Source organism: Syngnathoides biaculeatus, chromosome 19 (assembly GCF_019802595.1).
Source record: "Syngnathoides biaculeatus isolate LvHL_M chromosome 19, ASM1980259v1, whole genome shotgun sequence".
NCBI lineage: Eukaryota > Metazoa > Chordata > Actinopteri > Syngnathiformes > Syngnathidae > Syngnathoides > Syngnathoides biaculeatus.
In genome coordinates, this window is record NC_084658.1 from 9,498,095 (window position 1) to 9,525,667 (window position 27,573).

General features: G+C 40.8%; 2 protein-coding genes and 1 long non-coding RNA gene across 11 annotated transcripts; 1 reads left to right on the forward strand and 2 right to left on the reverse strand.

The window, feature by feature from the left end:
- Positions 1-300: 300 nt before the first annotated feature.
- LOC133492430 (copine-3-like) lies at positions 301-9,415 on the reverse strand. 7 transcript variants are annotated; one of them, XM_061804578.1, is made up of 16 exons: positions 9,262-9,415; positions 8,023-8,195; positions 7,418-7,597; positions 7,262-7,336; positions 6,606-6,677; positions 6,455-6,532; positions 6,289-6,378; positions 4,282-4,380; positions 4,074-4,157; positions 3,917-3,976; positions 3,198-3,331; positions 2,754-2,808; positions 2,251-2,302; positions 2,035-2,168; positions 1,184-1,417; positions 302-899 (listed from the first exon to the last, which is right to left on the reverse strand). In XM_061804578.1, exons 2-16 carry the CDS (start codon positions 8,176-8,178, stop codon positions 795-797), a joined length of 1,608 nt encoding a protein of 535 aa, XP_061660562.1. In that variant the 5' UTR covers positions 8,179-8,195; positions 9,262-9,415; the 3' UTR covers positions 302-794. The 7 variants fall into 7 exon arrangements, with proteins under 7 accessions (XP_061660563.1, XP_061660562.1, XP_061660567.1 ...); XM_061804583.1 differs by lacking the exon at positions 9,262-9,415 and adding an exon at positions 7,681-7,805 and having other exon boundaries at positions 8,023-8,157; XM_061804579.1 differs by having other exon boundaries at positions 301-899; positions 8,023-9,339.
- A 902-nt stretch (positions 9,416-10,317) lies between these two features.
- LOC133492428 (uncharacterized) lies at positions 10,318-22,111 on the reverse strand. 3 transcript variants are annotated; one of them, XM_061804571.1, is made up of 11 exons: positions 20,268-22,111; positions 19,865-19,924; positions 18,843-18,907; positions 18,671-18,745; positions 18,196-18,263; positions 17,849-17,968; positions 16,451-16,559; positions 15,955-16,108; positions 14,068-14,175; positions 13,910-13,958; positions 10,318-12,856 (listed from the first exon to the last, which is right to left on the reverse strand). In XM_061804571.1, the coding sequence occupies exons 1-11, from the start codon at positions 20,442-20,444 to the stop codon at positions 11,808-11,810; spliced, it is 2,034 nt and encodes a 677-aa protein (XP_061660555.1). In that variant the 5' UTR covers positions 20,445-22,111; the 3' UTR covers positions 10,318-11,807. The 3 variants fall into 3 exon arrangements, with proteins under 3 accessions (XP_061660555.1, XP_061660557.1, XP_061660556.1); XM_061804572.1 differs by lacking the exons at positions 16,451-16,559; positions 17,849-17,968; positions 18,196-18,263 and having other exon boundaries at positions 10,321-12,856; positions 20,268-20,430; positions 21,697-22,111; XM_061804573.1 differs by lacking the exons at positions 16,451-16,559; positions 17,849-17,968; positions 18,196-18,263; positions 18,671-18,745 and having other exon boundaries at positions 10,320-12,856; positions 20,268-20,430; positions 21,697-22,111.
- Positions 22,112-22,370: 259 nt separating this feature from the next.
- On the forward strand, positions 22,371-27,467 carry LOC133493080 (uncharacterized). Its single transcript, XR_009792839.1, has 2 exons — positions 22,371-23,744; positions 25,572-27,467. It is a non-coding gene; the product is annotated as an uncharacterized LOC133493080 (long non-coding RNA).
- The last annotated feature ends 106 nt before the right edge of the window (positions 27,468-27,573 follow it).

The window sequence follows — 27,573 nt, forward strand, 5'->3', positions numbered from 1 at the left end:
TCAAATGTTTTAGGCTTGTGCTGGCCATAATAAAATCTCCCAAACACGTGGGAAAAAAACGTAATCATCACATTAAGTCGAAGTTGATTTTTTTTTTTTTTTTTTTACAATAATTCCAAAAGGTAAGTTTGGTATAAACACAGCAGCATTCCATACAAAAGGGGCACTATGCCAATACTGAATCACACCAATGGCATTTTTTTAAATACAATTAGAAATTGTCTGGAATCGCATTCAGTGATGATGGCATAAAAGCTTTGGGCTTGTGCCAATAAGCAAAAAAAAAAAAAAAAAAAGAAAAAATTGCAGTTGATGGCCCATCATTGTGGGAGTATTTAATTATGTGATATCCCATGAAAAACATTCATTCTAAAATGAAACTCAAAGTTGTCAAACAAATTTTTAGGGCTTGCGGGTTGAGGAATGTAATGTATCTCAATATAATAAAAAAAAACATTTTTATGTTAGGCTTTTATTTACTGTAAAAAGAAATTCATATGGTGAAAGTGACGGTTTTGTCGACAACATTATGTCACATTGTTATAAATACATTTGGGTGATGAGTTAAATCATGCAACAACTACTCCTTACACATGCAACAACAATGTCTAATGGCTTCAGAAAAACATCTCTCCAGTGAGATATTTTTTTAAAATTAAAAACAAATTAAATATTTGAAACAAAAAGCAGTGACAATAGGCTAAAATGGCGCAAGATTGATGGAGATGCAGATAAATATTTTTCTACAAGGCATTTGGGGGTCATTTTTGCCCACCATTCTCAGATCACCTTTACTAGCCACATACATTTGGAGGTTTCAACTTATAAGAATTAAAGAAGGATGACACTTGCTCAGGCAGCTCTGCGAGGACACTGTGTGTAAGCCCCACATTGTTTCCCTGCAATGAAAAATTACACAAATAATAACATTCAATGGCCTGATTGGACATGGGTATCAATTGGGTTACATCGAATAAACTCAATCCTCGATTGCAGTGGAACCTCAAATGTCAGTCACAACTGCTATTTGTAAACAATTAACCTTAAGAAATAATCATCTGCTCCAGGGTCCAACTGATAAGTAAACACATTTACATAACGACAAGATGTATTAACTGCACAGTTTTAACAATTAAGAATTCATATATGATGATACTAGAGCGTTATGCAGGTTGCTACTTACATGGAAATGTCTGAAAGGCACAAACTGGACTATATCCCGTGCAGCGGCTTCCCCGCTGGGCGAAAGCAGCGGTTTGTCATCGCTGTCCAGGAACTCCATTTCGCTGAAGTCTGCGCCACCAACACCCACTATGATGATGGACAAAGGCAGGCGAGAGGCCTCAACGATTGCCTTGCGTGTCAAGTCCATGTCTGTGATCACGCCATCTGTGATGATGAGCAGCACAAAGTATTGCTGCAAGCCCAGAGGGGAAGACAGAAATATTTTAGACTACCAGTCATAGCACATTGTTAAACTTTGCTCACATTAATATTGGTCCTGCTCAGTGGAACGCACGCATCCGCAAGATGTAGCGATGTTGTTTGTTTCCCCGCAAAAATAAAATATATAAGGGATCAAGTGAGTGGTGCAGAGTTGTCAGAAAACATTTTTATTAGTTTGCCCAAAAAGTTAAAATGTTGAAACATAGCATACTTTTATTTGAAACTGTAAGTACTTTTTTTTTATTTTATGTTTAAATTTTAATGTGACAAGATATCAGTTGTTTTTTGGGGGAGACAAGGGGGGGGGGTCATACTGTACTGATTGCTTTTCTCTTACTAATACCATGAAGTTGACATTTACAGTTTTGCACCGGAGTATATGTTGACCTACAGCATATTGAATTGTTTTCAGCATGTTTTGCACCGTGACCGCAAGTTGACTTGGTCCCCCAAAGAAATCCATTAAGGAGATCCCATGGTGATCCCACTTAGTAACAATGTGCTATAATGTGAGTGTGAACAGTCATATGTCTCCATCAGTTTTCAATTTACAGTTTGAATGCTTTCTAACTAATAAAGTATACGTACCGCAGCTGTATTCTGGTAGAGACCTTGCTTGGCAATCCAGGCTACGCGGTTGATAATTGGGGAGAAGTTGGTGGGGCCCCAGAGCTTCAGTTGGGGCAGACACTGCTGATAGGCACGCATCACACCTTCAATCCCTGCGATCAACAAATGCACTCGCAACTGGGGGCAGCACCGAGGTTGATAAGGATTTCTAAAAAAAACATTTTTTTTTCTTACCATCACAGAATGGATTTGATGGATTAAAATTGACGGGGAAATCGTGGGAAACCTGTGTGCACATAACAGTTGGCAAAATAAGATTGTTCCAGAGCATCTAAGTTAAAAACACAAACCACTGCCATGGAGAACCAACATCAAATTTGGTCACTGCAACCATAACCCTGAATGCTTGTCAGGTTCTCATTAGGCTGTCCGCTCAGATGAACAAAACAACAACAATAAAACTCCCAAATACATCTATAAAAATAATTTTGTTGACCATATAATGCAAACTGAATTTTGGGATTCCAAAGCTTTATTTAAAACCCCAATTATTTACCTGATTGTGATGTATTACAGTATTGTTTTTGTTCATAACATACGTCGCAATATGAGTGTAGTATTACAATACTCAAATTTAGGATGTATGCAATGAATATCTCATGTCAATGCACATTTTGTTTTTACAGATATTTTAGCCTGGATGTATCACCATGTCTTCCTGGATCATTTTTCAATACCTTCCAAGCTGCAGGAATCTGGGCTCCAAACCCAAAAACTGGAAACTTCTTGTTACTAAAGAGATATGGATACAAAAAGAACAAGTGGTGACAACACCATTCATTCAAGAGTGAAAATGGCAAAATAAACAATGAGTCAGTTTTTCCGGGTGTTTACACCCACTTGGCTCTGTTTCTACTTTGCCAAAAATATTGGCCCTGATGCTGTTTTTTTTTTTTGTTCCAAGACCTTTTGCTGCATCAGTTTTCATGCTTGAAATTTAACATTGCATCATGAGAAAATGTTATTACTCAAACACCAAAAATCTTTGGATGTGTCAACATTATAATAACTGACATTTTGCATCAATCTGATTAATTTTCCCAACAAAAGTCATTCAAATGATGTTTGTTATTTTGTCATTATACATAAAACAACCATATTTAAAGTAGAGTTCAGCGTACCTGTCATAGTCCTGGATGACACTACCCACTGCCCAGATTGCTGACAGGTATTCATTATAGCCCTCAGGGTTGATATAGTGGAGGGAATTGGGTAATTTGGGATCACCATTAGAACCAGTGAAGTCAATGGCAATCTGGCCCAAGTACGCAAAACAAGAAGGTTCAAAGCATTCAGTGCTGAGAGAGAGAGTTGTAGATACATTTAACATAACATCTTTCACATTTTGCTGTCGAGGCCACTATAAGTCTTGGGAAACACAGATTCATCAATCTAAAAAAAATTAATCTGTTACCTGCTGTTGGAAGAGTTTGTTCTAGAAAATTTTGACTGACTGACCCCTGAACTGAAGCGTAACAAACACCTTTGGAATTAACTACAAGGCAAAAGGTAGTGAGCCATGCCCCCATCTACATTGTCATAAAGTAGCCGTTGAGGGGCCTACTCCAATTAAAATTTATTCAAAAGTACATTTCTACATTATTGTCTGCAGGCAGATCAGCATTGAAAAATAATCAGTTCGCCAGTATTGTACCCGGATTAATAATGGTTAATAAATTAAAAATATATATCCTTAGTTCCTGTAGATTTAAAGCACAAGTGTCCAATATATCCGACCATAAAATGTACCATTTTAAATCATGAAATGGAATAGAAACAATTATTAGTGAAAATGGGGGAAAAAATGATTAAAAAAAATGAAGTTAATTGTGGCGCTCACAGTGAAGTTAAGTTGGCAACCTCCCATGATGTAATCCAAGAAGGTGTATTCCTTCTCCACCTGGAGGGAGTAAACATAAGCACATATATCATATTATTGTATTATAATACAGCTGAATTCAGTAAGAACATGAAGTCTGGTACACAGAATCACATACCTGACAGCTCTTAATGTAAATGACTCCAGAGGTTTTATAGTCTTTCTTCTTCAGCTTTTTTGGGTTTATGCACTCAAACTCAATCTGTCGTGAGGGGACACGAGTCATATGTAAAAAATACAGACAACAATCCAATTAAAAAAAAAAAAAAAAAAAAAAAAAAATCACACTAAAGCAGTGACCGTGAAGAAAGGTAAACAGTTCTTACAGGGGAGACGTGTGTTGCAGTCTGCATTTCGGCAAGGGTGGTTTTAAAACTTCCAATGAGGCGGTGAGCGCCATTGACATGATGGTCATAACAGTCAACCTGAACACAAAAACACATTTCTTGAGACAAGGACCTGTGATGCATAAGAGACAGTCAGAAAAAGTAAAAAGCGTTTGAATCAAAACTAAAACAGTATATGTCCCGAAATGTTTTTTTTTTTAAACGACTTGAAAGCTGAGGTGTAATTAATTCATGCCATATTACTTTTTAAATACCACAAAATACCCAAGTAAATCCCTTAAATTCACAGAAAAATACAGAAAATAACAGACCAACTGTCACTATCAAGAAATTATTTACTGTACAAAAAATATTTTTAACCTTTGTAAGTGCACAATAAACATCGTTAAAAATATCCATCGCAAACATTCCAGATCTGAATTGAAATATTCCAGTTGAATCCTTATTGATTGCAGATTGTATATGGTGTCCTCGGTTTATGAAGTTGAGTTCTACGGTGGTGATGTTACAGACATTTGTATGTCAGAAAATTACTAATGCAGCAGCAAATTCACAATTACAGTTCATGAAAAATTATATAGGCTATAAATATACAGTAATAAGCCAAAGAAATCTAAATTTTCCGATAAATGTATGTGTCTTATTGTGCAGCATGACGTAACGAAAACTGGCCCGAACTGTAAACGATGACAAAAACGTATGTTTGGAGTGGTGCTACCAAGATACTCTTCAAAACATATTGTTGGTTGTTTTGTCCAAGTGCCTTAAAATAAAAATCAAGTGGTGTTCCGAATGATATGAGGCCTGACTTGGGGCCAGTAACAGGAAGGTCATTCCGCATCACAAATTACAAAGTTACTTTCAATTGGCCCTTCCCGGAGGAGTATTTCAAGTGTGCTGTCACAAGTTTTAAACGCAATACTACCCAGGAAGGCCATGAATTGGTTGTAGGTCTCCAGACCTTTGTAATTCTTTAGTTAGTCCACGGTATAAGCACTTGTCGAGAAGAGGAGATAGTGGACGATATCTGGATAGGTTACCGACTCCCACAGTTGTGTGCTCCATTTGTGTTTCTCCTAGGCATAATAGTAACAGTTTCTTGACTTTCCAAAGTCTTTTTAGCCGTGATGCGTCACTTTTAACAGTCGTGTGAACATTTGTGTAACTCTGGTCTATATGCAAAAGCATTGGAGTGAACAAGGCGTCAGTAGAGTGAACCCATCCAACACGGTCAGGTGTCCCGGATGTAGTCATGTGGTCGAAAACAGTCCATTCCCACCCACTCGGGACAAGTTAATGCAAACAACAAACGGCTTTGATGCAGTTGATGTTTTTGTATCGTTTCTGTAACTCAGCAGTATGTTCTTTTTCCTGTAGCACTAACACTTGCAATTCAATCGCTTCAAACCTAAATTTTGCACTTCAGGTCCAGTCTTACCAATGTTCCATGATGAAAACCATCAACTCTCCCAAGAGCGCAAGTTCCACTTTTATACTACATTCCCCACGTTTACGCCTGTCATTAACAGTGTGCGCGAGTGAATGTAAAGTTTAGTGGCAGCTATCTTGGTAAATCAGTCCCTGAGTGTTCAATTGATCAAACAGCAGTCAAAAGTCAAACACAACCATTATAAATGTAATACAGGGAAAAAAAAAGTAGTTGAGGGAAGGAAAAATCAAAAAGGCAGACCTTAATGTGATGACGCCATGAACTGTGCAAACACACGCACATCGTTTATCCGGCTGGGCTCCAAGTACCCTCTTGTATTAAGTGAGGAAGAGTTGTAAGATGAAGAGAAAACGCAATCACCAGATGACTTATTAGTATCATTAGTAGGTAGCAGTAGCGTGACATTTCAAACAAGCGGAACCAAAAACTTCATACATCTCAGCAATCTTCTAGGGTGGTGGATGAATAAAAATGGGCATGTTAATAGACTGCAATTCAAACTATCATCAAAATTTAAATAGAATGAAACATTTTACCTTTATAGTTCTCTCAACGTCTCCTCCGCAGAGTGATCGCAAAAAGATGCGAAAGGGTCTCCATGTAGGGTTGAGGTTGTTGTGTATAACCTTTGTCAGAACAAATCCAAACACCACATGATATTTCAAAGGAATAAAAAGTGTCGTAGTGGAGTGGCATGGGTACCTCTGTCCTGTGAGACAGCTGCCATCCAGTGTCTGTCTGCTTGTAGAACTCCAGAAAAGGGTCCGACCACCAAAAAAACTGAGAAAACAGATCATACAAATGCCTCGATGTCATCTTATGCCAAATATAGATTCAAGATGAGTCTTGATACCTTTTTGTCCAGCCTTCGAGCAGACACCTCAAAATTTGCCACCCTCGTATCTGATATTTCCTCAGCGCTAATCTAGAAAAAGAGAAATTACAATTTTTTTAATACACATGTAATTTCCTGGCAATACTTGCCATAAAATCCTGAATGTTTTGCTGACTTCCCGTTCCAATCAAAGGCCCACTTGTAGTCTGCTATACAAACTGCATAGTGGGCGTAGCTGGCATATGCAAATTTTTTTGAGGGGCTTGTGGGACCAAAAAAATGTCTGCCCTTCCAATTCCCCTTTGTTGTTCTTTTTCAAATTCTGTCTAGCAACATAGCGTAGGGTGTCAATGGGGAAAAGGGTGGGTATAGAGGACACAGTTCAGCTGTTAACCAGGCCCAACAAAGATGGCGATTGGACAAAATTTCACAGTAAATTCAACAATTGTTACATTTTAAATATATTTAATGGTCACGGGTAAATGACTGAGTCTTTAAATCATGTTATTCATCAGAATAATGCAAGAATCCAAGGGGATTCCAGTCTAACCTCATCCGGCAGCCTATCCATTACTACCGCAAACAGGAAGGGGCTCAGCGCGGATCCCTGATGCAGTCCCATCTCCACCTTAAATTCTTCTGACACCATCAAGAGGTACACCATAAACACTTACTGTAATTGTACCACGACCTGCAAGTCTCCCATTCTTCAACATTAACGGTCGCGTCATCTGCTTGTTGGAAACAATCTGGACACAAAATGAGCAGCAACAAATAATAGTCAAAAGTTGGAACAATGGCATTATTGTCAGTAAATTGTAAAGGCTCACCTGGCCGAGAGTGCATTCAAGCTCGCCGAGAAAATCATCATCTTCCAGGTCATATGTGTTGTTGTCTATGTCATACACGCAAAACTTGACCCTCTGGACAGTCTCGAAATAATAGTCGATGACAAACTTCTTTGCAAACTTTGGATTCAAGCAGTTTAGGATCATCTCTGTGCGCCCTAACTGATTCACCAACATAGGCAAACATGTTAGGCAATGGTTGTCTGTCGTGTAAGAACGAAATGCACAACATATACATTACTCACAAAAAAGGTTGGAATATTCACTATAATCCTTCGAAGTGGAATTAATTCTTTACATTTTTAAATGTGCATCTAATTGTTCAACATTTCAGTGCTTTATGAACAACTCGCTGTTCTCCAACAAGGATCTGAGCAGCAAAATACACAACAGATGTTATTCCATGAATTGACCATCAAATTTAAATTCTAATTGGTATTCAAAGAGGCCTCTTCGTTATGGTGTTCACATTTTGACACGTAGCAACACATAGCAATTGATCAACAGCAGGACCCAAAAGCCATGATCTCGAACCTTTTGTAAGTATTGTACGAGTAGGAGTAGTTTTGCGTTGGTACACTTCAAACCTCGTGCCACTGTGAGCCAGACGCGTTGATATAGAGGACACACAAAGGGTCAGACTTCGAGAAGACGTCCATGTCCATGAGGTTCTCGCAGGAGACGGTCAGCTCCACCCTGCTGGGCCAATAGGAGGTCCCAGAAGGGACCCCAACAGAAGCCATGGTACCTGGTCGATGAGCTCAGGAATGAAACACACAAAGTAAGCCATAGAGAGGAAGAATTTGGAGCCACTTATACTGTATTTTTCATTGTAATGGGGGTCTTCGGTTTACAATGAAATTTCCGTTGCTATGGCTGAATTTGTACACAAATCGGCCTTTAATCCAACAATGGCCTATTATTAACCTACGCCAATGCAGTGAAGTCCAAATTACTGTAAATATTTGCCACAGGCCACAAATCTAAAACAATCAAATAAAAAACATTAAGTATCAGAAATTTATTGTGCCATCTTGTGCAGCGTGGAGACATATTTTTAAGCCACTGCGCAAATCACGTACTTCATTGTGTAGTATTTGTAAAAACAGTGCATACTGTGAACTTCATAAACCAAACCCCCCCTAATTCCATACCACTTGAGGTATGGAAACCCATCTGAGCCTTTATTTAATAGCTTTTTTTTATCCAGTTTAAGGTCCATGTCCTTGTACATACATTCTTTGTCCTCACTAGTAAGAGAATTCAGTACTCAGTAGAACAACTTTGTCTTTACTGGTAATGTGTTTCCGCTTCTACAGTACTGTAGAAAAATATGACACTAGTGAGGTAAAAACTGTGCACTCCCACATCTGTATTAGAAATACAAGTGAAACACCACAGGGGAATATGTAAAGATGTCCTACGAGTGAAGACAAAACGTGTACAAATACTATTTGAAATAGCCCCAACAGCTAGAACGCAGATCAGTGCACGAGTAGAACGACTGTTACCCCCCCCACACTAATGCTTTCTACGACTGCATGAAATTTTTGCATACTCGTAAGAAAACTATGCCATAGACATAAGTATACACTGGGAGTTCGATTAATCCAGTAACATTATTTCCAACATGTAGCATGTCAATTTTAATATGAACGTTAAATGACACTTCAATGCAGACTGCTGAGGAGGTGTGGCGATGTCTCGTCAAACCTATCAAGTCCGCAGTCACTAGAGTCAGGACATCAACAAATTATTCTCAAGACGTTTTACGCTACAAATTATTTATCAGGATGTTTTACGCTTATTCACTTGTGTAAAATTACCTGTTGGCTTGGCCCAAGATCTCGTCCCGTTTTATGCTAACGCTGGACTATAAATGACCAACAACGAGTGGGCGGGACCGTCACTCGGCGCCGAGCATTTAAGATGTTTAGCCTCCAATGAAACGTGTAAATATTATGTCATTATGATTGGTAATTTGTGTCTTACTCTTGAGTTTTGTTTGGCAGTGCTACAGTGAAATGACCCATAAGAAAAGGAAGAAAAAAAAACATTGTTTGAAATAAGATCATGACGGAACCAATGGTTCTATGTTTCATATCGGTTGGATTTCGGAAGCCCACTCCTTCCCTGTGGCGAGTTCACTGCTAACACTGATGACTTAACAACAGTAGTAATTTGTTAATATTAATATATATTAAAAAAATATTAAAATAAAATATTCAACAAAATTTACATTTTATTTATGTCGCACTTTTCACCGAGGACTCACAAAATGCTTCACACAATTAAAATAGAGTCATACACATATAAGGTACAAAAATCGCAAGATTTGAGTTAATACAGGTACATAAATCATATCTAAATTTCATACAGGCACATAAATCATATCTAAACAAATCGAGTTAAAAACAATAACCTCATTCTAGAATGCTTACCTCAGAAAAATTTCTGTAAATGCTTTTTTTTTTTTTTTTTTTTTTTACACTGTAGTGGCAACACTGAGCTCAAAAGGAAACGCATTCCACAATTTGGGGGCAATGACTGACAGGCCCGAGCACCCTTGGTTTTTAATCTCATATGAGGGACATTGAGTAAAAGGCATCAGAAAAACACAGTAATGTAACAGGACAATAAAAAACAGGACAATAAAATAAGTTGGGAACTTTGAGATTTAAACAGCACCGGCAAGCTGTCTGTTGTGTCCAACTCATTTTTGAGTTGGGCCACATTGTACAGTAGTTTGTTTCCATATCAGTGTTATGTAAGCATGTAAATCTACAAATGGATGGAAAACTCATTTTGAAATCAGATGTCAAAAATACTGACCATCAAAAAGGAGCCAAGAGTGTGAGGGTTAGAATTTGAATAGGTTTATTCGACGTGTTCATCCATCGTCATCGATACATAGCAGCATATATGGGTGTATAGTATAATTTATACATAGTATACCAGCACAAATGGATACAGAAAATTAGAACTATCCAGACTCCAAAATCGTACAGCACACATGCAAGTTAATTCTATCCATTCATCAACCTTTGTTATATTGCAGCACAAATGAGTATATACACAGTATACTAAGAGAAATATATTGTATACGGAAAATTTAGCAACTACACACAAAGTCTTATTAGTTCTGCTTGTAGTTGTGGTGCCATAAAGGTTGGAAATACAGTAGATTCTCAAGACTGTTTGACACACTATGCATCCCTTAATAATAATGATACAAAAATACATTTTTTGTCCTTATATTTATATTACCATAAAACTGCATCACTATGTTTATACATTTACAATGGTCATGCAGATTTATACTTCAGAACATATATATAAGGAACATATAAATTACATAATTCCATTAAAAGCTAGATTTAGACACGTAAATCAATGTCTCTACCAAAAATGGCAATTTGCTATTCTAATAAATGTCATAAAGTTTCTAAAAACAAAACAAAAAAAGTAAAAACTTTTGAGGTCTGAACTGCGTTGCTGCGCCGTTTTGCACTCTGAAGCAAAATATGCCAAGTGACAAATACCGGAGCAGCTAATTGAAAAAGTACTAAGTTATAAAACATATTTAATTGGTCATTTCGATGCGCTGTAAAGACTGTACAATCATGCGATACTTTGTTAACATTTATAATGAAAAGAAAAATCAAGAACTATAGGCTATCTAATCTAAAATTGAAAAACTAGTACCCACTTTAGGGTAACCGGCAGGCTGCATAGTCTGGTGGTTATTGATGAAAATCTTCTTTTCCTTTCGGCTTGTCCCCTTAGGGGTCGCCACAGCGTGTCATCTTTTTCCATCCAAGCCTATCTTGTGCATCCTCCTCTCTAACACCCACTCTCCTCATGTCCTCCCTCGCAACATCCATCATCCTTTTCTTTGGTCTTCCTCTTGCTCTTTTGCCTGGCAGCTCCATCCTGCAGCTTTACTCCTCCTCCTCCGCCCCTCACATTCATGCACATATATTCTGTTTTACTTCGGCCAATCTTCATTCCTCTCCTTTCCAGTGCGTGTCTCCATCTTTCTAATTGTTCCTCTGCATGCTCCCTGCTTTCACTGCATATCATAATATCATCTGCGAACATCATGGTCCAAGGGGATTCCAGTCTAACCTCATCTGTCAGCCTATCCATTACTACCGCAAACAGGGAGGGGCTCAGCGCGGATCCCTGATGCAGTCCCACCTCCACCTTAAATTATTCTGACACACCAACAGCACACCTCACCGCTGTTTTGCTGCCCTCATACATGTCCTGTACTATTCTAACATATTTCTCCGCCACACCAGACTTGCGCATGCAGTACCACAGTAATGGGAGATTGTCAGTCGGGCTCCTCCAGGAGTACACCAACGAACTAGAACTGTAGCTCATCACCAAAACTAAGACACTGGAGGAGGTCTCCATCTCTTGACTGGGTTCCAGCTGATGGGGTCTCAACATGTTGCAGTGGCACGGAGAGTTTTTCTTTAGTCACAGACCGAATGGACACTGCTTGACTTCTGGCGGAGGTCTCAAAATCCCCTGATGGTGTTTGGATCTCTGTGTCTTGATTTAGTAGTTTGGAGGAATTTATTGTAGGATTCTGCACAGTGAGGGTATTGAATACTTGTGTTATTTTCTGACTCTGTAGGGTGGTCGACATTTGGGTCTTTTCCTTTACACTGAGTCCAGTTGAAGACGTTGTCTCAAGCTGTCCTTGTGGTACTTGATCCGAAACCTCTTGTTTTACCGTCCCTGCCACCAACGTCTGGCAGTGTGCAATGAAACATGGTTGCATCTCTTCCTTAAGATGCCCTCTCTCAGCAATGGACGGTTGTGTCTCAAGGTGCTCCAGCGCTAATTGGATCGGTTTATTCAGAGGCTTAGAGGGGCCTGCTGTTACTGTGTGACCCTGCATAGCCAGGTCCAGCTGAGTCTCTACCTTTAGATTCCCTGGCAACGAAGGACCTTCAAACAACTTGATGATGAGCTGGTGTGATTCCCCTAAACTCATAGGCTTGGTATACTCCTCGGCCTCTGTATGTGCCGGAAGCCCTTGAGGCTCAAAATGCTCCAGTAACAATTGGAACCCATCTTCAACACTCTGGAGCTCAATCTGAGAAGCAGGGGAAAGAAGCATACAATCGAGGAGATTCAGCGTGTGGTCATTCTCAAGGGTTTCTCCCGGAGTCTGTCCGTCTGGAGTAATTGAAAGTTCATTTTTGACACACGGCATCTGCATGAATTTCTTTTCCTCGTTTAGTGCTTCCACGGACTCTTCTGACTCGAGTGCGGAGTGAGGCTGGGAATTGTAATGCATTGCTTCTGAAGAAGAGTCCAATTCTTCATATACCATTATGTCTTTCTGGACTGTAGAAAGGCACATACTATTGGTGTGAGGACCTTCTGGATCTGGTGTATCCTCTGCAAAGAAAACAAGCGAAAAACAATCTTTTTTTTACCTATTCAAACTGACAGACAGCAACACTGATCAAACCAAAAATGGCTATAGATAGCACTGTCTTAAAAGAATGAGCTAATAATCATTCCCACCTCAACTTAACAGTTAGTATTGTACTATGCTATATCCAAGAGAAAGCGGAAGAAACCATGAAGTATTTAAGATGTTCTACCTACAATTATCAGTTAGCTTCACTTATCTTTTGCGAATGATTGGACTTTAGCTGGACAGACAGTAGATTCAACTCAATTGTCTGAGGTACATCAATTTCTCAAAGGACATGGGTGCATGAATCACACAACACTAGGATAGCCAACCAGGCACACACCAAGTCTCAAATATGAAAAACTGGACAATACAGAACAGGAGCTACAACCCAACATATGGTAGCACAAACTAGCAGTGACACCTCTGCGTTGGAGCAAAACCTCTCATCCCATCCCAGAGAGACAGGGTATTACAATCCAGGATCCCTTGAAGAGGTCATTTACAAACTAATGTGGATTTATTTGAAACAACAGAGGACCAAAGCAACAACTACAGTACTTCTGCAAAGGCTTTCAGAATAAGACAACCCGAGCACAAATTACCAGGGTTCAAAACTCACAATCAAGAATGACAACAGAAAACTAGCCACTAAAAATCAAGAGTCTGAAATTGTAGAACTGGGAATCATCAAGTGGAAGACGAAGTTCTTCCATGGGCTCTATGAATGATTGCCAAATTGAACAATAAAGCTGATACCAACAAATCTTGCCAGTGGCTCATAAAGCTAGATTTAGGGATCGCATAACCCCATTTATTTTGTTGCATAAAATCAGGCCTATAAACCAGATCTTAAACCACATTTCTATCAGTGGTAGAGTTTAGTCAAGCAGTGATCTGGCTTGCATTTCCACAAGAACAAAGACACCTCAGTATAGTGTTGCACGCTAGTATGATCAACTACTCAACTCTACTCAATGTTGTTTCGAGTATGTGGTGGGCATATTTGTGTTGATTTGATGTTGACATACTTGAAACACTGGCGTGAACTTTACTTTTCCGCCGCTTTCTGCGTTTCCCCTACAAAAAAAAAAGAATCCTATTGTGGCCTCATTTGACAGCCGACAATCAAAAGTAAAAATTGTATTCACTTAAATGTGTGAATTGCAGTCTGTTAAGTCGAACTCACATAGTTTTCACAGGTGGACCAGCGAGGATACAGTTGGGCATGTCGTCGTTTCTGAGCATCGGCTTCTTCGTAATATTTGTCCCTGTCTGCCTGGGGTAGCAACTTCCACTGTGGGAAAACATAAGCACGTACAGTATTACCAAAACTTAAAATACAGAAATTCAGTGACGTGTTGTAAAAAAAATATTTTGAAAATGAGCAGATTATAAATACAAGTAGTTCAAGAGTTTCTTTTTTTTATTCCTCAATGGAATACTAGTGGAACAAGTTTGAGTTCATGAAGTAGGAACTGTAATTCTCCCATTCAAGTCTTTTTCTAGGTATCTACGCTTTGGCCTAATGAATGTCATTTGACTGAAAGTCCCCCTCTCCCCACAAAAAAAAAAAAATTGCATTTTTACGAGGAAAAGGTGATGCAGAAATAATCAAGATTATTTTTAAAGTCAGTTGACATGCTGCAAGAGTCTCAGTACTGACTTTCGCTGGTCTAGTTTGCTGCTACTCAAGTGCTGACTAGAACTAGGAGAGGCTGAAATATCTCCCGCATTAATTCTTTGCATTTTCTCCCTGTAAAATATATACAATGCGATTTAATTAAATATCTGTCATCACATAATACTTGTGGTATTTCACGATAGCACCCCGCAAGACTAGTTGCAGAGTTTTTGCTTACTTGGGAGTACCTAGAATCTTTAAAGTATAACCATTCAGATATTGGGCTCCTGCCCTTTCGAACCAGCCCGGGTGAGGTTTGTTCTTAATCATTAATTTATTCATGCATCTTCCGTCTCACTTATCCTCACAAGAGTCGCGGGTGCTCGGGTCTTGACCACTGACACAGAGGGGATCACTTGCTGTTTACATATCCTACCTTTTTAAGGGGTTAAGTTTCCATTGGAGACAACGATCTAACTGATGTACTCATTGTACTTTTATTCTGGGCATATTGCTTTTGTGTGGGGAATCAGTAGGCGCAATCAGTGTGGCAGGATTTGGCTTTGGGATTGATGTGGTTGGACGTCTATTGCCAAGAATTTCGAAGTTCTGACTCGTTGCTCGGGAGACGGCAATTTGCTTCTTGAGCATGTGAATCCACTGGAATTTGTGTACTTCTACTGTAGCTGTAGAAGTAACTCTGTAACGCTCCTTCTTCCTGTTTCTCTCTCAACCCAACAGCAAAATCCAAACGGACACCCCCAATACTAAATCTCATTCCACATCATTTCTGGTAAATGGGAGTTTTTCCTTGGAACTGTCAAGTGCTCGCTCATGCCATTTGTTGAGTTCCCCTAAAGATTCAGAGAGTCCAGTCGTAAACGAGCCTCTGAAATGCCTTGAGTGTAACTGTTAGCATATTGTCAATTACGTTGACTGTACTGTACATGTGAGAGAAGATTCTCCGCGAGGATGAAGGGCAAAGTTTATAAAACGGTGGTGAGGCCAGCCATGAAGTATGAATTTGAGACGATGGATCTGAAGAGACAACAGGAACCAGAAATGGAGGTGGCAGAAATGAAGACGCTGAGGTTCTCGCTTGGTGTGAACAGGCTGGATAGGATTAGAAATGAGCTCATCAGAGGGACAGCCAAAGATCGATGTTTTGGAGACAAGGTTAGAGAGAGCAAACTTAGATGGTTTGGACATGTTCAGAGGCAAGAGAGTGAGTATGTTGGTAGAAGGGTGCTGAGGATGGAGCTGCCAGGAAAAAGAGCAAGAGGAAGACCAAAAAAAGGTTGATGGATGTTGTGAGGGAGGACACTGGGTGTTAGAGAGGAGGATGCACGAGATAGGCTTAAATGGAAAAAGATAACGCACTGTGGCGACCCCTAACGGGACAAGCCAAAAGAAAAAGAACAAGTACTGTACCTCCTTCGGTACATAACCTACCATTTTTCCAAGGGCCACATGAACAGATGCACTGTCTCTCTTTTCCAGTTGCATGGTGACCACTTCTCTGTACTTATTTGCGAACAACATAAAGGCGTTTGGTGGCTTCTTTATGTAGGGCCGCTCCCGCACGTGTTCAGTCTTCCTTGTATTGCTGAAAGTAAAAGAACAAAAAAGCATCTTTCAGGGAAGCAATGTAGTTTATGGTACGTTTCAGAAAATCAATGTTTTAAAGAAAAAAAATGTGGCATTAATCTGAATCAACACACACACATTCACACATACTACATAAAAGTCTACACAACCTGCCAGGTTTTTGCAATTAAAAATTAAGGCCAAGATTAATAATTTCAAATACAACTGATTCTGTGGGGGGAAAGTAAATAACTGAGATAATGTGGTTGCACAAGAGCACAAATATCTTGTAACTGAGAATGTGTGTCTTAGAAGATATTCATCACTTTTAAGTTGGTGTTGAATGTGAGTCAGCACACACCTATTACCATTTAAGTGCCTCTGATTAACCTCAAATAACATTGAGATGTTCCAGTCGGCTTTTCCTAAAATGTTTGTAGTCACATCATACAGCACAAACAAACCACGGTCTGCAAAGATGGCATCAGAAGGATCTCATTGAAAGTATTCATCAGGAGATAAGTTACAAAATAATTCTCAAGCCATTAAAGGGGAAATCCAGTGCTTTGCATGAACAGTGTATCCAATAGCTCATGTAATACGTACCCTATTTTGACAATGTGATTTTAAATCCTCTCTCATTTAATAGTATTTTGAGAAGATTTTTTTCGACAATTCCGAATTTTCAGGGGCGCTGCCATATTTGTTTGTCACATGACCTACATGCGCGGATGTGACGCGTACCGTACCGCAACAAAGTCTCGATGACATGTGACCACATTTATGCCCAGCACCGAATTTCTCGTATTTGTCCTCATCTGATGAAGAAATAGCAGTATCAGTTGATTGGGAAGACGGAGCAATACAGATTTGAACATGTGGCTGTAATTAATGTTGAATATTCGAATGGTTGTTCAGGCAGAACGACGCGGAGTCTGACTACTCGGAGGCCTACGCGACATAAGTGCTTAAACAAAGGCCCCCTGGAGCTCTGGACCGGCAGCCACGGATGGTTCTTCTGACAGGAATGACGCGGAGACTGGTGAGCGAGCTCCGGCGGCGGGCCGCAAGCCGACCTTCCAGGCAGCGGAGGTCTTTACCCTCAGACGCCAAAGTTAGGCTAAAGGCCAACGCCGCCACCGAAGCTTGGCTAAAGGCCTCCGCCAATGCCGAAGGCAGGCCGCGAAGCTCTGATGGTGGAGGTCGTTAGCCTCGGACATGCTCAGCTTGCGGCCCACCGCCGGACCTCGCGGCTCGCCTTTACCGTTTGCGGAGGCCTTTTGCCGAGCTTCAACTGAGCCCTTTAGCCTAGCTTCAGCGTCCGGGGCTAACGGCCTCCGCTGCCTGGAAACTTGGCTCACGGCCAGCCACCGGAGCTTGCTCGTCAGACTCTGTGTCCGCCCGAAGAACCATCTGAATTTTCAACATTTACAGCCACAGGTTCAAATCTGTATGGAAGTATTCCTCCGTCTTCCCGATCAACCGATACTGCTATTTCTTCATCAAAAGAGGAGAAATCCGAGAAATCAGGGCTGGGCATAATGGTGTCTCATTTAATCGTGCCTTTGGTGCAGCAAGGGAAACGTCACATTCGTGCATGTAGGTCATGTGACTCGCAAAAATGGCAGCGTACATATTACATGACCTATTGGATACACTGTTCATGCAAAGCACTGGATTTCCCCTTTGAATATATCATGGAAAACAGTCAGGATAGTCATTAATGAGTGCAGTACATATGTCACAACAGTGACATTACCAAGAACTGGACGTCCCTCGAAAATTGATGAAAAGATGAGAAGAAAACTGGTCAGAGAGGCTTCCAAGAGGCTGACTGCGACATTGAAGGAACTGCAGAAATTTCGGGGCAAGCACTTGGCTGTTTAGTACACGTGACAACGATGTCTTGAGTTAGATGGAAGCCTGATCTTACATAAGATAGAACATCTCACCAAGATAGATTACCTGTCACACAAACTCTTAAAATCTACCCAAAGCTTGCGCGAAAATGTGTCAGGTGAAACCAATGTTTTAACTTTTTGTTCGCAGTGCCATAAAGTATACTGGGCACAAACAATACCGCTCATCACCGAAAGAACGACGTACCTACGGCGAAGCATGGTGATGGCAGCATCATGCTTTGGGGGATGTTTTTCTTCAGCTGGACCTGGGGCCTTAGTCAAGGTGGAGAGAATTGTCAACAGTTATAAATATCAGTCAGCGTTAGCACAAAACCTTCGACGAGAAAGCAAAGTGAAAATGTCGGGAAAGGCCTCGAGAAGATCGGAAGTCTGTGAGGTGTTAATCAGAGGTACTAAAAAGGGCGCCAGATGTGTGCTGTTAATTCTGAGCAGCCATAACCCCAGCTATAAGAGGGTGTGCACACTTGTGAAAACACATTTTTATATCTAAGTTGCTTCTTTGGGGCGGGGACTGTGCTATACAGGATATCAAATATAATCGATTGCAGAATATTCGGGAAATGATTGTCTTGAAAACATGGCATTGGAAATGTGGTGTGTATACTTTTTTTTATATCCACTGTTTGCTATATCTAAAGTATCCGTTGAAAATGTCTTACATTGTTGTGAAGAGGTTTTGGGGAGGAGCTGCAGACATCAAAGGATGTACCTGCTCAAACAAAATTTCTCCATTCCTACACATGGATTTCAGATGGAAAGTTTGTGTGATGACGTGAGCAGGATTTGGTTTCACCAGTAGTTTTTTTTTTTTTTTTAAAGGGTTCAACTCACATAAATCCAACAGGTACCATCTGAGGGGCCCCAGGTGTCATCATCATCCCTGACGGCGCCCTCATCTGAAACACACAAGAGGCTTAAAAGCTGGCATTTTCAATGGGATTCATTTTACTTTTTATTCATTCACATGCATTGCAAAAAAATAAATAAACAAAGGAATGAAAATTCTACAATATACAGTCGTTATCAGAGGTGTCACAATTAATCAGTCATCAAATTCTAATTTGTTTATTGATTAATTATTTGGAGCCATTGACTTAAAATGATCCAAATCCTGATTCCGGTCTTTCGGTGATAAACATCCTGTTTTCTGTTGTCCTTCAATAAATCAGACTTGATTATCTTTGTGTTTAATCAAAATAAGACATTTGCAAACATCTGATTTTACTTTGGAAAACAATGATCAACACTTTTCCCTATTTTGTATGTTATGGGTCAAACCATTAATTCACTCATAATCAATGCATATAACAAAATAAGCCAGTTAACTCCATTAAGGAGATAAATTATTTGCAGGTGCAGCGCAAATAACTTGTAACTAAGTAGTAGCGCTTTGCATTAAAATTATTTGCAGGTGTAGTGTAAATAACTTGTAATTGACTAGTAGCGTGATGCATTAATCGGCACCCAAGAAGCAGTTCTCAGTTTCTAAAAGGTTGGTGCATGAGTACATCACTACCTCTCAGATATTGCTGAATTATTCATTTGTTTTGTTTAATCAAGGACAAATACAAAATAACAATACTCAATACAGTAATCGGCAAAAAAATGATTCCACAGTATACAATTTTTATCCAGTTATTCGATCAAATGATCAATAGAAAAATGGAATCTATCATCGTGATAGCTACGGTAATCATGGCGAGTCTGACAAATACTGAAACATCATGTACTGCGTGTCTGAAATGGAGGAGGAAGAAATAAAAATGTATTCGCCGTTAACTAATCATCAAGAAGTGCACTCCAACAATACATAGACACTACAATATACAGGAAGGGTAATTGCAGAATCCTACCATTTGTTGAGGATGTGGGCCCAGGACATTTTGCACAGGCCATTGATGCGACAGTTGTTGCTGTTCAAAGGCAGGGGAAAATCAACAAGTGCTAAATTTGGACTTCAAGATTCGTGAGCACACAATATTTGTAAAAGCAAACATATATTTGTCTTTCCAATACTATTAGGTCTGAGATATAAATCTTGCAAAACCAGAACAAGTGAAAAAGCAGATAATTAGGATGCGTCTTGCAAATAGTCAAAGAATTCCACTGGATTACAGTAACAAAGGACAAAGAGTTTTGGTGCCATGTACATTATATTTTCAAGATGATGCAATTGTAATTATGAAATTTCAAAAGACAAGAAACTGCCATACGGGCAAACAGTGACATTTTCCCCCCAATGATGTACTCACTTACCTGACTATGATTATGAAAGCCGGCATGACTATTGAGGTGCACCGGTGGTCTGATTTGCTGCGGTACGTTGTACATGTTGGGGCCCGTCATCATTGCAGCCGGCTGTGAAAAACGAGATCCCACCGGGAAAGTCGGGAGCATGGGCCTGGGGTGGCATTCCGGCCTGATGGGGTGCATTTTCACTCAAATCCAGTAGCAACTACAGATCCTGATCCCAGATTGTCATTTATCAATTAGATCGAATACTGTCCGAGTCTTGCAAGTAGTCACTCTGCTGAGAATGGTCATTTTTGGAATTCTATATTTAGCACAACTAAGTAGCTATTAGTTTCAATGTAACAGTTGGCATAGAAATGGATGAGTAGATTATGTAACATCATTTCTGACACCAGTGATGAATCCCTGTCAACATGATGTATTAGTGACATTTCAAGGGCAACACAAACAACTTAGAGCGATTACATATGTCAAAGCCTCCAAAGAGTGTTCAAAGGTGTCCTGGCCATTTAACTTTAACACACATGCCCCCAACACACATTTAAAAAAGATACGGGCGGGGGCTAAACCAACAACGTGTTCTTTAAATGTTCCCCCTCTTGACCCCTGAGCCAGGCACCCCAGCGATGCCCCTCAAATGCTATCATCTTCAACTCCCCTTCACCACTCAACTGCAATAAATCTGAACTCCTCCCATCACCGTTGAACATGCTGTCAACCCCACCCACCTCGATCCCTAGGCCTCATTGCTTCTCAAAACAACTTTTTTTTCGCACCCTCAAAACTAATGAGCACTTCAACACAACCCTCGCCACCGCTTTGCCACTTATGTATGCCTCCATTGTTTTTGGACTACCCCCCTCTCAGCCAGTCTACTCACCTTCACCCACTCCACATCACCTCAAAATAAAAACTGCACTATCTCCCTATCCAACACCACTCCTGCTGTACACCTAAAAAGCAATATCGCCTGCTCCTACCTCACGAAATTGCTCTGCCATCACCCCTTCCAACCTAAGCCTGACACACCCTTGCTCACCCCATCATCAGAGATGGAGGGTTCGCCCTCCGCAGCTGCCACATCCTGCTGATACCCCTCCCACAGGAAATCAGATCACTCCTTGCACTCAGTTCCAAACTTATACTCACCTCATTAAAACTGCACCCCCTATCTGATTACTCACCAGCCCGATTTGTCATACAAAAAACCCATTTAATTATCTTTCCATTTTCTACCAACTGACTTTAGGAAAAATGTGCGATACACCCTGGACTGGTCACGACCAGTTAAAAACATTCACACTTCCGTTCACACCTACAAATAAATTTAGAGCATGAGTGTAGTGCAGGGGCCACATATACTGTCTAATTTAGTGTCATGTAGGCCAGAGCGGGCAGCACGGAGGATCAGCTGGTAAAGTGTTGGCCTCACAGTTCCGAGGACCCGCGTTCAATCCCAGCCCCGCCTGTGTGGAGTTTGCATGTTCTCCCCGTGCCTGCATGGGTTTCCTCCGGGTACTTCGGTTTCCTACCACGTTCCAAAAACATGCAACATGCAACATTAATAGGACACTCTAAATTGCTCCGAGGTGTGATTGTGAGGGCGACTGTTTGTCTCGATGTGCCCTGCAATTGGCTGGCAACCAGTTCAGGGTTTACCCTGCCTCCTGCCCAGTGACAGCTGAGAAAGGCTCCAGCACTCCCCGCGACCCTTGTGAGGATAAGTGGCAAAGAAAATGGATGGCTGGCTATTTGCTTCGGTAAGGGGTTTCAAAAAGTGGTGTGTAGAAAATGGATGGATGGATAGGCCAGACCAGTAAAATCATTGCGTAATTGTTGTGTTAATGAAAAGCAATGCAAGTACAGCATGATAATGTTTAATGAACTGAACAAGAACAAGCACAGATATCTCAAGGAAAACGTGTAATTTGCCTCAGTTTTTCACTTACATGTTTGCATTATGACTGATAACAGAGATTGCATAGGCACTCGACTTTTAAATAATCGTTTTTTCACAGAAGACAAAGTGCGCATCAGAAGCCGTCAGCTGCGAAGTCGCTATGTTGGAGCGTAAACTGACGTCGACTGTCGCGCTGCGACCGTCAACCGGGCAGCTGCGACGCAAGCGAGCCGGGAGATACCAAAGTTGTTGACACGGTCACAGGTGTTGTCGTCAACACGTCCTGTGAAACTCGTGAGACATTCACGCAAGCTGTCAAACGCTACCAAGTGCGTAAAATGTCGAATAGCAGTCACTTGCAACGTCGTCGGCGTCTGATGCGAAAAAGTTTCTGCCGCAACGAACATATATGTCGTCAGCTGTCGAATTGCAGCATGTAGTCAAGCAACCGCGCACTTGATCAAACGCGAAGTTGTTTTATGTCGCTAATAAAATCTCCTTAGCGTGCTCACTCATTACCAGAGTCTGCTTTTGTCTTTCGGGTGAAGGTTTGTGGAGAAAACGCGAAATTTAGTGTGCGTTCACTCCTCCTCGCGCAAACACACCGAGACGCTAAAAATGCCAACTAATCCACAAGTAAGTAATCTACAATTTGGGACGTCGTCAAGACAACTCGTAAATCATCTCGTTTAATAGCAACAGCAGTCAAGTAACGCTAAGGATATAGTTAACTGGGAAAACGGAACCGCTATCATCAAATTGCAGTTCTCAAGTTTAACAGCTTCCAGATAACATCCAAAATAGCACACACTTCACACGTCATTCAATTCATCCGTGAAATATCACAAACATGGATGAATAATCAAATACTATTTTATATGTAAATATTTTAAACTGCTAAATCTGTACCAACATTTCACATCGTGTAATATTTGTGCTCAGAAATTAACTGGGCATTTTTCATTTATGACCAGATTTCTTCTTATGAATATTTCTGATTTGAAACTTGGCTATCCCATCAATTTGCTGTCATACTATGATGCGACAATTAAACATTTATATGGCTTGAAGTCTCCTGCCCATATTTAGTCATGATTGTATAACTCATAAACTTGAGTTAAACACTTTATTGTAACCAGATGTTAACCAGTTAACCTTGCTGAATTGTTTACTGCACACCAGGATGTAGGAATGTGCCGGTTATTACCAGCTAGAAGTGGTTTCGTCCTTATGATGCGGGTCTCTTGTGATGCCCTGTGAAGCCCTTTATTTCCCTTTCATTCTTTTGTGATGCGGGCCCTTCTGATAGTATTAGAATGCTGTAAGTCCTCTGTATCTTCACACTTGTGATCTGCCACAGCCATCGTCTGTAAGTCATTTTTGCCAGGAATATTTTGTCAGTAGAAGCTTTGAAGGAACATTTCGTCATCTCGAGCCTGTATTTGGACAACCAATCCTCACTGCCCGAAATTAAACGAACACGCGAAAGAAAAAACGTCCTCCCAACAATTGGCGACCCTGACGTGATTTCCGACTGAGGTGTTGGTTGACAGAACGTCGGCTGGCCAACAATTGATGAGGTAAGAGGACATTTCTTTCAGCTTGTCCCAATTAGGGGTCGCCAAGGCGTGTCATCTTTTTCCATATAAAGCCATCTTGTGCATCTTCCTCTCTTAACACCCACTGTCCGCAATATGCTCACCCTCTCGCCTCTGAACGTCCAAACTATCAAAGTCTGCTCTCTCGAATCTAGTCTCCAAAACATACAACTTTGGCTGTGGCTGTCCCTCGAATAAACTCATTTCTAAACCTATGCAAGCGAGAACCTCAATATCGGAATTTCTGCCACCTCCAGTTCTGCTTCCTTTTTTCTTCAGTGCCGCCGTCTCGAATCCATCCATCGTGGCCGGCCTCACCACTGTTTTATAAATTTCGCCCTTCATCCTAGCGGATAATCTGTCATAGAACACCAGACACCTTTCGCCAACTGTTCCAAGGCCGTAATAAGCGCAAAAAATTAAATGCATGATCGCAGATAACTTTTGCTAGTGTACCATGACAATATTTGCAATCGATGATGTCGTCTGCGACCATTCACCAAGACTATCTGGATTACAGTCGAAATGGGTAAGACGAGATCGGTCTTCAAAAAAAACATACTTTTTGGGTTTTTTTTTCCCTGTACAAAAGTTGTTATACGGCGTACACAATTTGAAATGATTAAAAAAAGTGTAAAATACAGGGAAAATGTATAAGTTGACAGGTATGACAGTTCAATAAAAATGCTATCATTCTTCTGTGGTGTATGTTTTTCATGTACAAACGTATACGTCAACATTTACACAAAGAAAACAAAATTAGGACGTAGATGTATTTAAATCCTATGTACTCGACAGTAGGGTGGAAGTGGCACAGTGATTTCTGCCAAAAAAATCATCTCACAAACTTGTTTATAAAAGCAGTATGTCACATTAACCTGAATGTAGCTGCCATAAGTGTCAGTTATAATACTTGAGTTTTGTTTAATTTGAATTAAAGAATTAGAGTAAAGAATTGAGAGAAAACATTTCCGTTTGTTAGTTCACGTTTATCTAGCGGAACCTTGTTCACCAATGTTGGTGTCAGGACGCTTATTTTGGGGCACTTCGTGCAAACGATTAAAGCGGCAAAGATTCGACGGCAGTTAGAAAGAAGCAAGAATAAGTCAGTTTGGTCAAATGGTCAATGAGGTGTGTTTATTGCTTGTGTTTTGTCATTTGTGTAGTATGAATTTTAATGTGTATGTATTTTGTTTTGTATATAATTCTTAAGGCATCAAAGCATGTCGGCATATAAGCTTGTTGACGTGCTAATAAAGGCATGTGAAAAAGCAACTTCTCCGGAGTGACTGGAGTTACACTGAAAATATAACAGCTTTCCGGAATGGGACTCTTTGAACAAGCATTGAAGGGACAAATGCTGCTTTTAGTAGGGCGACACGGAGGAGCAGCTGTAAAGCGTTGGCCTCACAATTATGAGGACACGGGTTCAATCCCGGCCCACCTGTGTGGAGATTGCATGTTCTCCCTGTCCCTGCGTGGGTTTTCTCTGGGATGTCCAGTCGGGATCGCCTCTTCCTTCTACTTGATGACAGCTGGGATAGGCTCCAGCACTCCCGTGACCTTCACCTGTGGATATAAATGAAATAAAAATCTGTTAAACGTCTCCAGGCTCAAACACCCATATCAGTCCAGTAAACAGAACCATTTTCCTCATGACTTCTCGGAAAAATTGTGACTAAAATGGAGTTTGGACAGGTCTGGGTACTGACTAGTTATGGCATCAGTTTAGCATGTGAAATTACATTGATGGTGAAGCAAGACCACCGATTGCTCTCAAATGAACTTCATTTGAAATTTTGTTTTCAGGCTCAGCTATCCCGGCACTGGACGACAACTGGAAAACTGCGTCTTCCCCAGTGCCGGCTGGCACCTGTTGATGAGATCATTCGAGGAGGGTTGATTTCACAGTACACGGGCAGAATAAACTCTGTGAATCAACCTGGGACCAGGTAGTCTAACCCCAAGGTCCTGAAGAAGCTGGCTGCGCCCCAGCTCGACTCAAACCTCTCTCCTTGATGTTCATCATGAGACTCTCTTCGACGCAGACATCGGCAGGGATGGCCGTCGTCTTGGTGGCTGCCGTCCTGGTGCAGCCATGGATCGCTGCAGGAGCAACCTCAGGATGTCCCATCCCGATTCGCACGCAGCATGTTAGAGTGGGGTTACGTGGAGTGTCCACAACCACTGTGACCAGCGAAGGAGAATGCGTGATGGTTCCGGGAAATGCTCGAGTTACGTTTGAATTCAATGCATGTAAATTTTACCCCTGTTCTTGGGCTCCTAATTATCAGTATTATCTGTCTTCTGTATCTTGGTCGTACTATACCACCGTAGCGTACTCTGGGTTTGATTGGCAGGTATCCTGTGTCTATCACCCCCACCCTATCGAATGTAGACAGATTGCCGAGTGCCTCAGTTTAGTACGAGTAGGCCCCCTTGGTGTAGGACATGCTCATTTGAGTTTAACAGTGGATCTTCGATCACTGAACATCTCTTCTCTCCTGACAACCACGACTTCGCACGCCCGCCCCCATCAGATCCCCAGATGTTGTTGTATTCCTCGTATTCGATCTTTGCATCAGCGATTGATTACTGCCGCCATTGAAAAAAAGGACATTCATGGTCCTCCGCCCTATAAGATGGCTGAATTGCCTCCCCCTTCAGGTCCCATGCCCGATGTACTACACGCTCCGGACAACGCGACCGCAGGAACCTCTCTTTAATTTTGTTTTCTTTCAGGTGTCAGATTCTTTCGACACTATGTGGCCCACAACAAATACTGATGAAAACCCTGGTCTGTGGTAATGTTCGAAATACTTGACTATATCATTGGCTAAAACAACGTTACACGTTACACAAATAAACTTAACACATAAATGGAAGAAAGTGGTTCTATCAACTCATTCACTCTGCGTGTGATTTTTGGGCAGAAGTAGTTCACATCTTTTGTCAGAACTACAGAAAATGTGAACCAAACTGAAAGAAAAAGGTTGGTAAAGGGATTTCCCAACTTAATCTGAACAGAAAATGTATAACCTTTTCATAAACCTGATAAAACAAGATTTTGGTTTTCTGGATTAAGTATTTTACCGTCTTTGAATGGGAGGGAAAAAGCCCTTGCCCTTCTGTTCTAGTGATACTTTTTGCGTGAAATGACTTTTTTTTTCCAAATGTTTTGCTTTTTTTGCGTTATCTAGTACTGTCCTGCAAGTTTAACGCTTACGGCTGTTCTGAATCATGAGACTATGGATTTGTTAAAAGGTATGTTTGGACGATTAGTTTCCATATTTCTTGAAATGTTACTTTTGGGATTTTTGTGTTTGTTTTAGTGATCGATTTCAGAGATCAAGAGAGGGAATAAAGAGTATTTTACTTTCATTGCACTTAATCAACAGTTAAAGTGTTGTCCATTTGCTAATCAGACAAGGATGTCTTGTGGAGCCCGTGAGCCCTGATCTTTGTACGCAGGAAAACCGAGTAGTGGCAGCCTCCTCTCCCAGGCGTTGCCGTGGAGACGAACGATGGGGGGTGTGGGGCAGCCACTTTTACCATGGACCCATACATATAAAAACCTTGTATTACCGGGCAGCTTTTGTCTTCTTCTTTGGCTATCCTGCCAGAAGACACTCGGCAGCAGATACCAAGATAAGACGCGGACGTCTGTATTTCACATTCCTTTGTAATAAATCCATTTGCTGTTAACTTTTTCTAATCATTGGTCATATCTTCCTCGATTCGTGAACACGCGTAGGTTCCAAACTCGCAAATCCCGACCACGCCGTGCATGCTTTCAAGATTGGAAGTTTTG

What these genes read in the sequence shown, in the direction of transcription:
- LOC133492430 (XM_061804579.1), bottom strand. Translation starts at nt 8,178, where the DNA reads ATGGCTTCTGTTGGGGTCCCTTCTGGGACCTCCTATTGGCCCAGCAGG. An exon ending in ACGTTGAGAGAACTATAAAG is followed by an intron (nt 4,381 to 6,288) that starts GTAAAATGTTTC and finishes TTTTGTGTTCAG; the next exon opens with GTTGACTGTTATGACCATCA. An exon ending in GTTGCCAACTTAACTTCACT is followed by an intron (nt 3,332 to 3,916) that starts GTGAGCGCCACA and finishes TACTTGGGCCAG; the next exon opens with ATTGCCATTGACTTCACTGG.
- LOC133492428 (XM_061804571.1), bottom strand. Translation starts at nt 20,444, where the DNA reads ATGCACCCCATCAGGCCGGAATGCCACCCCAGGCCCATGCTCCCGACT. An exon ending in GCTTTCATAATCATAGTCAG is followed by an intron (nt 19,925 to 20,267) that starts GTAAGTGAGTAC and finishes GCCTTTGAACAG; the next exon opens with CAACAACTGTCGCATCAATG. An exon ending in AGGCACTTAAATGGTAATAG is followed by an intron (nt 16,109 to 16,450) that starts GTGTGTGCTGAC and finishes TTTTACTTTCAG; the next exon opens with CAATACAAGGAAGACTGAAC.